Consider the following 9,610-nt stretch of genomic DNA (forward strand, 5'->3'; position numbering starts at 1 on the left):
ACCAACTCTAATGGTTAAAAGCATTATAATGTTTAAATAAATAATTATTTCTAAAATAATTGCACATATAAGTATATATATGTGTGTATAGGAATGTATATACGTATTAGTAAATATAACTAATACAATAAATAATGAATTGCTAAAAATTATCCTGCCAATTAGTTATACGTATGCATCTGAGAAATCATTGTATATAATTGAACATTAGATGCATATAATTTATGTCTTATACTTAGGGAAATTTACCTTGCATTAGCACATTTGCTTGTTTTTGTATATTCACATGTTGTGTTTTATTCTCTTTTTTAGTATGTCTCAACTAGGGACAAGTTTTTTTATTGTGTTTTCTTCTCACTTTTGTGATTATTTCTTTTCACTTCTTCATGTCTATGGAATATTCATATTTTTGTATCTCTAATTTTTGTTTTCTATTTTTGTATGTATGTATGGACATCTTATGTCCTATAAGAAAAACCTACTGGACATGTTTTAAAATAGACACTTACTGGACAAACCCACACAATTATATTTACACACCCTCCCTCTCTTTAAATGATTAAATTATGCACTCATAATGTAAACGGGCTAAACAAAAAAGACAAACACATTAAAATCTTCAAATGGTTAGACGAAAAAAATAATAGTATATGCCTACTACAGAAAGTCACTTGACACATACTTTAGCACAAACCTTAAAAGATAAATGGGACGGAGACATCTATCTTAGTGGACAACATACTAATAAACAAGGCATTGCCTTTCTGATAAAAAATAATATAGGGATCACAGTCGAAAACTTTCACGAAATAATAATTGGCAGACAAGCAAGTATAGATATCAAAATACACGAAACACAATTAACATTAATCAACGTTTACGGCCCTAACATTGATGATTCCACTTTTTACGAAACATTACAATCCTTTAAAATTAATAACCAAGATAAAACATTATAGTCGGTGGAGATTTCAACGCTGTCCTTAACCCATTAATAGATAAAAAGAAGGGAAACCTTTATACTCATTCTAAAAATAGAAACATTTTAAACAACATAATTGAAAACTACAATGTGATAGACATCTGGCGTACAGTATATCCAAACGAAAGCAAATTCACCTGGCACTCAAACACAAAACCAACAATATTTTGTAGATTAGCCTTTTTTTAAATATCTGAGTCACTTTGCAACATTATTGACACATGTAACATAAAACCAGGATTTATGACTGACCACTCTCTAGTTGAAATTAAACTGCACAATATACAACCTGAAAGATGCCCAGGATACTTTAAAATTAGCAACAGCATCTTATTTGATACACAATATCAAACACAAATAAAACAGGAAAAATTAAATACAGTTCAAAATTATAAAGATGCAAACCCGAATACCTTATGGGAAGTAATTAAAGGAAATAAACGTAAGACAACAATTAGATACACATCATTTAAACAAAAAGAAACACACAAACTTGAAACTGAAACCATCAAAACCATTGAAACACTTGAATAACAATTGCATCAAACAAACACAAATGATACCACCGACATTGAAAATGAAATAACATTAAAAAAACAAATATTAGATGGAATCTATCATACACATCTCAATGGAATAATACTAAGAGCGCGTGCACAGCATGTTGAACACAATGAAAAAATACAAAATACCTCACAAACACTGAAAAACGTAGAAGCGAACAAAAAACTGTACACACATTAGTAGTCAATGGCAAAGAAATAACAAACGAACTCAAATACTAGAAAAACAACGTTTATTTTTCGAAACCCTCTATAAACGAAAAAATGTTGAAAATAACACCCTTTTTAAAAATACAACCAGCTTTAAACCAAGAGGAAAACCAACTGTGCGACGGATTGCTCAATGAATATGAATGTGGATTAGCCCTAAGAGAAATGCAAAAAAACAAAAGCCCAGGATCTGATGGCATCACAATCGAATTTTATAAAATATTCTGGAATGATATAAAAACACATCTAATTAATTCACTTAACTATTCATTTTACAACGAAAACTTAACTACGCTACAAAAACAAGGTATTATATCATTTATTCCAAAACCTGGAAAAACTTAGAATCCTTATCAAACTGGCGCCAATATAGTTTACTAAACAATGATTATAAAATTGAAAATAAAAGTATAGCAACCAGAATAAAAAAATTATTACCATCAATCCTTTCAAAATCTCAATCTGGTTTCATAAAAGGACGTTACATTGGTGAAAACGTTCGTCTTATCCAAAATTGCATAAACTATTTGAACAATTCAAACAATCCTGGTCTAATATTCTTTGCTGACTTTGAAAAGGCATTTGATTCGCTTGATCATTCATTTATGTTCTAATGCTTAGAAAATATGCACTTTGGTGAAAGTCTCATTCAATGGGTCAAACTATTCTATACCAATATTAACAGTACAATCATTAACAATGGCTTCTTTTCAAACAGTTTTAAGATCGAACGAGGGGTTCAACAAGGATGTCCACTCTCATCATCGCTATTTATTATTTGCATTGAGTATCTATCACATCACATCCAATCAAATAAACACATAAAAGGCATATCACCAGATCCTGATGAAGATATCAAACAGTCCCTATTTGCTGACGATGCAACTTATTTATTAAACGACAATTACGATTCTTTCCATAACTTAATAGAGTCACTAACCCTTTACGAAATGGCATCGGGTCTTAAACTAAACAAAAGTAAATGTACTGTGCTACGAGTAGGTAAATTAAAACAAAGTAATGTCCTATATAAAAAAGAAATTTAATTTAATTGGACATCCGATGAAGCCACAACGTTAGGAATTACTTTCACAAATCATGAAAAGGATACAATTCTTAAAAACATACTACCTAAATTACAGAATTTTAAAAACTGCTTAAAATCATGGCATCACCGTAAACTTACACTAATCGGAAAAAAAACACAGTATTGAAAACGTTTGCACTTCCTAAATTAATTTATGTATTAACAGTTCTCCCAAATCCACCAAATGATATTATTAACGATATAAAATCAGCAATATTTAATTTCATATGGGACGGTAAGCCTGATAAAATAAAACGAACTCAGTTAATTCAATCTGTAGAAAATGGAGTTATCCAATTAACGAACATTGACTCATTCTTGAATGCAATTAAATGCAGCTGGGTTAAAAGATACCTAGATAATACCAATACGAGTAAATGGAAATTATTCTACCAGAAAATCCTAAAAAATATGGTGACTCCTTACTCTTTGAATGTAACATCAGCAATTCTATCTTACATGAAATTGCAAACGAAAACATATTTCTGTCTGATGTTCTATCAGCATGGAGTGATGTCACTCATAACCTAGAAACCAAAACCAACAGTAAAACAATTTTATGGAACAATAAAGACATAACTTCAAACAATAAGGCGTTTTTTTTATAAAGATTGGTTTGAACGAAGCATTAAATATGTCGACCAATTATATGACTACAGAATTAAGGATTTCTACTCTTTTGATGATATATGCTACAGATACGGAATACCTTCAAATAATTTTCTGAAGTACTACACACTAATCAAAAGCAAACCCATACACATTAAATCTGAAATAAATACAAATAATACACCATGTACTCAAACAACATTCATAGAAAACATACTTGGAAGAAAAAAACAAACAAACAAAATATTCTACACACTACAAATTAAAAACCCTACAGAAAACTCAAAAATCCAAAATAAATGGCAAGTCCTTTTCGGAGAACATGAACTTAATTGGAAACACATATTTACCATGCCATATAAAGCAACTATTGAAAGCACACTGAGAAATTTTCAATATAAATATATCCATAGAATTATAGCTTCAAATAAATATCACTTTAAATGCAAATTATCTATCTCAAATATGTGTGACTTCTGCGGTGAAAACATTGAAACTATAGAGCATCTTTTTTGGGAGTGCAAACACATCCAGCCTATTTGGAATCAATTAGTATCTTTTCTTAAACAACAGCAACTAAACGTTAAACTATCTTTCTTAAATGTAAGTTTCGGAATTAACTCATTGAAATCAATCGACTGTAATAATATTGTGAATTTTATTATTATATTGATGAATATTTTATCTTTAACATGAAGTACAAAAAAAGTACCAAATTTTAATTGTTTTGTCCATAGTCTTAAACTAAAAATCCAGATTGAGAAAGAAATAGCCCTCAGTAATGACACATTACAAATCTTTGAACAAAAATGGAATCGGATTAAATTCTCATAATGTTTTGTCCTCTTATATACATTTCACTCGAATGTTAGTTTATCTTCTAAACTATTTTTGTTTATTTTTTATTTTTATTTTGCAATCGTACAAGATCATTGTGAATATACAACAAAACACACAAGTCCAGTATGCTTTCTTCCGACTTTATACAAGTCATCATTTTTCATAACTATTCTTCTGTTATTCTTTTCTTTTCTCTCTAAAAAATTATATATATTAGCATATCTTGTATAACATGTCTGAACTTTATTGCTTTGTTCAATCACTATGTTGTATGATCATATACATGTATCCATTGTATGTATTATATTGAATAAAAAAAGATGTTTTCTTTATTTAAATAAAGCATTTAAGGTATATTACTTCCCTTTCAATGACGCAAACATGTATTTATACAATAACAACACAATTTGGGGCTACACAATATTCAAAATGGAATAAGACGAGAGATTATTAGAGAGAGGAACAAACATAATAATGGTGATTTGGAAAACACAATGTGCGCAAAAAGCAGTGTTAGAAAGAGAAAACATGGGGAGACTTTATTTCTGGGTGACACAAAACAAGAAAGGATCTGCTTAATTTGGACAAACACGTTTAAAAGCGAAGATTGAAAAAAACTTGTAATACCACAAGGCGTCTATTAATAAGCAGATTAAGTTCTTCAATTAAAACAAGCTAGTAAACTGAACACACACTTATTAGTATGAATAGCGACTACATGTCACAATAATCGCAAATAATATCTGTTTTAACAAGTCAATGCACTGTAATTCTCTGATACAAATTTGTTCGTTATAATAGGTATACGTTGAAAAGTCAAGAAGCCTTTTTTTGAACTCATAGATGTTTTGTTTTTTTCAAATGCAACAATCATCTTGCCTGTGCCTTCATTGAAGTAGACAGATGAAGGGTTGGGCATATCAAGTTGTATGGTATTGAGGACTTTCTTGCCGTCCGTGTCAACTTGACTTACTGATTGTTTACCTAAAACAAACACCTGTCCTGTGGCTGCCACTTGCAAATTAGGTATATTGTCAAAGGGCGGTTTAAAAGCAGGATCCTTGAGCGTGGCCGTGACTGCTCCATCCCTGGTAAGTGTGAGTAGCTTGCCAGTATTGTCAGTCACATAGATACTCTTTCCATCAGGTCTCACACCAATACCTACAACTAATCACGTACTCCTTATAATGACATATGTAAACAAAAAGCTTAGTTTTAATTACCATTTTGAAATTATTAAACCACTAGATCAAACCCGATATGCTTAATTTAACTTCCTTGCCGTTTTCATTGGGGATAAAGACTTTGTTTACTTTAACATATAACGTGCTTAATACATCTTCGATACTAAACATGCCACACTAGCTGGCAATAATCATACAACAATGACTATAATTAAATTAGAAAAATAATTTAATTTACATTATAAATAGAAACAACATTAAAACATACGGTAACTTAAGCGAGATGGAGTGATTTGAAACGACTTTAGCATACGCAGATGTTTGAGACACTTTATAGCCAATATCTGCTTGTACTCAATTTTGAAACAAAATTATACAATGAATAATGTCCTTTTTTCTTATTGAGGTCATGCCAATCTTTACTTCGGTTGTGAAAATAAACAAGAACTCTACTAGCACAGTGTATACCCCCAGTGTCTGCCTGATCTCCGGACCCATTTGAATAATTTAGTTTAAAAGTGGGTTAGTTTCTAGGTCAAAATAAAGACAGGTTAAATGGGTGTATTAAGTGTTTATAATTAATCAATACAATTATAAAAGCTTGGGAGGAAGCGGTATGCGTCATGCATGGTTAATTAAGGGTGTTGATCTTCTGATTAAGCCTAATTCCAAACTATAAATAAATTCGTTAAATTGATATCCACCGCAAATATGCTTCTGGACACAAAAGTATTATATTTGACACGCAAAAAAGCATTTTTTTTTCAAGAACAAAGGGCCATTACTCCGTTATTAACAGATGGTTTACGATGCCATTTGGCGTGCATCATCCTGTTATCCATATATATAATCATACTAAGTTTCAATGAAATCCGCCAAAGAACTTCCAAGATATGGCTCCGGACGGACAGACGGAAGGACGGACGGACGGACAACGCCAAAACAATATCCCGATGGCGGGGGATAACAAGGTCAATGTCAAAACAAGTTCATGTGATGTGGTTTTGTTGACAGTGCTCAAAGACATCACCCATGATAAAGTATCAAACCTTTCTAGAAAGAATTAAAGATGTTTTACAAATTTTGTCATTTTGGGTTCATCTTGTACCAATCGACAGACGTAAGAACCGACATACCAACTCCCAAAATACAACAATCACTTGTTCTACCCAGGAAACGGACTCGAGGGTGTTTCAGTCACCTAGAGGCTTTTATTGCAATCGAGCTTAAATAAAAAGGTTAAAACTAGTTGAATGTACTTATTGACAATAATTGTAATTGGAAAACAATTTTTAAAAAAGCAGCTTACTAGCGCTATCTAGCGACATATCCTCGTAAAATGTCTTCACTAGCCTCCCATCCGTGGTGAATTGATACACTGCAGTTTCAGACGATACAAACAGGTCTCCTTGGTGATATGCAATACCGTAACATAAATCGTTCATATGCAGAGTTTTAAAATTTACAATCCTCCCTTTGATGACTCGTAAGAAATGAATCTTATTAACAGTGTAACCGTTACTAATTGTCAACGCCACCTCGTTAGTGGATATATTACACATTGATTTCGGAAAAGTACGAAGTTGCATTTGTTCTAATAAATTGTACGCATTATCTAGGAGTTTCACACACTTATTGTCGTTGTCAGCAATGACTAATTCTCCATTTGACGATTCGCATATTCCCGTTATGCTACTGACCATCTCATCAGTCGCCTTGCGCACATTGTACTTTGAACTGTCTTGAATGCTTACAACCTTGTTGGGGTCAACGACCTGATGTGACACAACTTCGCGACTAACGATACCGCCTAATTCTGTACAAGAAGCAAGAAACTGCGTCAAGTCCGTGTTGTGGTGGAAATTAATGGACACATTTGCATATACCTTGCGAAGAAAAACATCTGCAGAAGCGTTTTGGTCTAAACATTTTCTGTACATAATAAACTATCGATCAGGTGACATTTTGTGTATGTCTTTAATATTATATCCCTTTATCTTTGAAATAAACTCAACGCATTGTTTTTGAATATTTTTTGAAGAATTCTTTAATATAGAGTGCAGCTCTTTCAATTTCATTTCTGTATTGTGTTGAAGTCGGTCTAGATTGTCGTTTATCAGTTGACGCACATCAACTATTTCTTCCAACACTTTTTCGTATGACTTTTGGAGAGACGTTATATTTTCTTCACCGACTTTTACCATATCTTCTAGACGTTTCATTGACGATTCAATGCTGGTCTTCATTTGAGCCACGTCCATGGGTCGTGTGAAAGATTTTACCTTGTCCGTCAATAGAACTACGTGACTGCATTCCCTGAAACATATATACATGTTTATATACCAACAATTGATAATTCTTTCAAATAAAGTATATTTTATTATTTGCATAGTGAACCCCATTATGTATGTTATCGTCATTATTATTATTCCTTGTATTATGTTTATTTCTAACAATAATATATTTTATAATAATTTCAAAAAGTTTGTTTCGTTATTATTTATATGTTGTTTGGGGGATATGCATACTGTTCAAGTTTATTTTTGAACATTTAATGGAAACTTAATTTCGATTCCTGCCAACAAAAGTACTTTTGCTTATTTGTTTTCATATATTTTAACTTTTGTAATTGCTTTTATACATTAATTCATATAAAAGTTTAATATCTAGATTTATAATTTGAACTCCGGATTTAAGATTTTGAAGTCAACTTCGTAATATCGGTAGTGCCAATAATGGATTATGGCACCTGAGGGTATGATATAAATCTTAAGTGCAGGAACTCAAACGTGCGTATTACAATGAAACGTCATTCGACGAAAACGGTTTATTTTGTTATGCAATCAGAAGCTATTTTTTACGAGCAGAATTCTATTTAAACATAAATTATGCTTTGTTCAGGCAAATCAATCAATCACACAATTGTGATAGTTATGCGATGTCTTTTGTCACGCATTCAACGGGAAGAAAAACTACATGTAAGCAGGGCACTTAAGCGTTAGATTAAAAAGTATTTGTTGCGATCTGTTAATTGAATAAAAAAAACATGTAATCAAACTTAAACATATTTAATTCCCTTTTAGCAAGTTTTCCTGTTGTCTTTTGAACGTTTGGGAACAAACCAACCTGTATTTGTTCAGTTCACTAGACTAAGTTGTTTTCCCTGCTGTAATTCTGAGGATGCATATTTCTTCACTGTACACAACTTATAAATTTATGTTGAAATGGAAAAATATACATTTACCCCGGGTTTAGAAATTAAAGTTGTCTTGAAACAGTAACTACTATTTTATATAACTTTTGAGACACCCTTGCCAAAATATTGAGGTCTGTCAATCGACCGAACAGGTAAGGCAATACACAAACAATCTCGTATGCTGTCGGTAGTATGGAAAAAGAGGGAAGGTGTTGAGCAATATCAATACATGCAATAATGGACTATGAATCAGCTTTTATGTAAATATTTTTTATTACACCGATTTTATTTAATTTATTATGATCTTGACGAGTGAAACAGGCGACTCGAGCATATGCATAGCGATCTAGGAAACAAACAAAAAGTGTTGGCCTATTTGTCTATAATTTCAAATAATATTTTTACTTATTACTTACTTGTGATTACGAGTTGTGTGCTCTTCACATAACTCCAGTGTATCATCCACTGTTTTAGATACGGGCCAAATGTTAACTCCCCCTTTCTCACTTACTGAATGATTTTTGTGAAACTTATTGTGCGTTAATACGCAACTGTCACAGAAATAATTTGAACATTTCTGACAATAAAACAGCTCTTCCTTATGTATACCATCATCCTCGCAGATTGAACAACACACGTCGTAAACAACGTCCGAACCTTTGTGCTGGGATGTTTCCAACTTGGCCGCCATTGTTTGTACGAATCTACTTTCGATTTCCCTATATGCATAATGAATACTGCAGTAGTTAATACAATCGATAGGCCTGACATATTAAATCACCAGTTTTCTTCAAAATCAATATTTATTCTGAACAAAAAAAAACATAAATAAACTATGATAGAGCACCCCTTGTAAACCAAACGACAAAATAATTATATACTTATATTAAAAATTCGATGTTATCATTTTATTTCTTACACATTTATACGATAACAGAC

The 9,610-nt window shown here is 31.8% G+C and overlaps 1 protein-coding gene across 1 annotated transcript; it reads right to left on the reverse strand.

The window, feature by feature from the left end:
- Window positions 1-1,761: 1,761 nt before the first annotated feature.
- LOC127840166 (uncharacterized) lies at window positions 1,762-9,369 on the reverse strand. Its single transcript, XM_052368663.1, has 3 exons — window positions 9,088-9,369; window positions 6,785-7,791; window positions 1,762-5,458 (listed from the first exon to the last, which is right to left on the reverse strand). Exons 2-3 carry the CDS (start codon window positions 7,413-7,415, stop codon window positions 5,040-5,042), a joined length of 1,050 nt encoding a protein of 349 aa, XP_052224623.1. The 5' UTR covers window positions 7,416-7,791; window positions 9,088-9,369; the 3' UTR covers window positions 1,762-5,039.
- Window positions 9,370-9,610: the final 241 nt, after the last annotated feature.

This window comes from Dreissena polymorpha, chromosome 7, assembly GCF_020536995.1.
Source record: "Dreissena polymorpha isolate Duluth1 chromosome 7, UMN_Dpol_1.0, whole genome shotgun sequence".
Classification (NCBI taxonomy): domain Eukaryota; kingdom Metazoa; phylum Mollusca; class Bivalvia; order Myida; family Dreissenidae; genus Dreissena; species Dreissena polymorpha.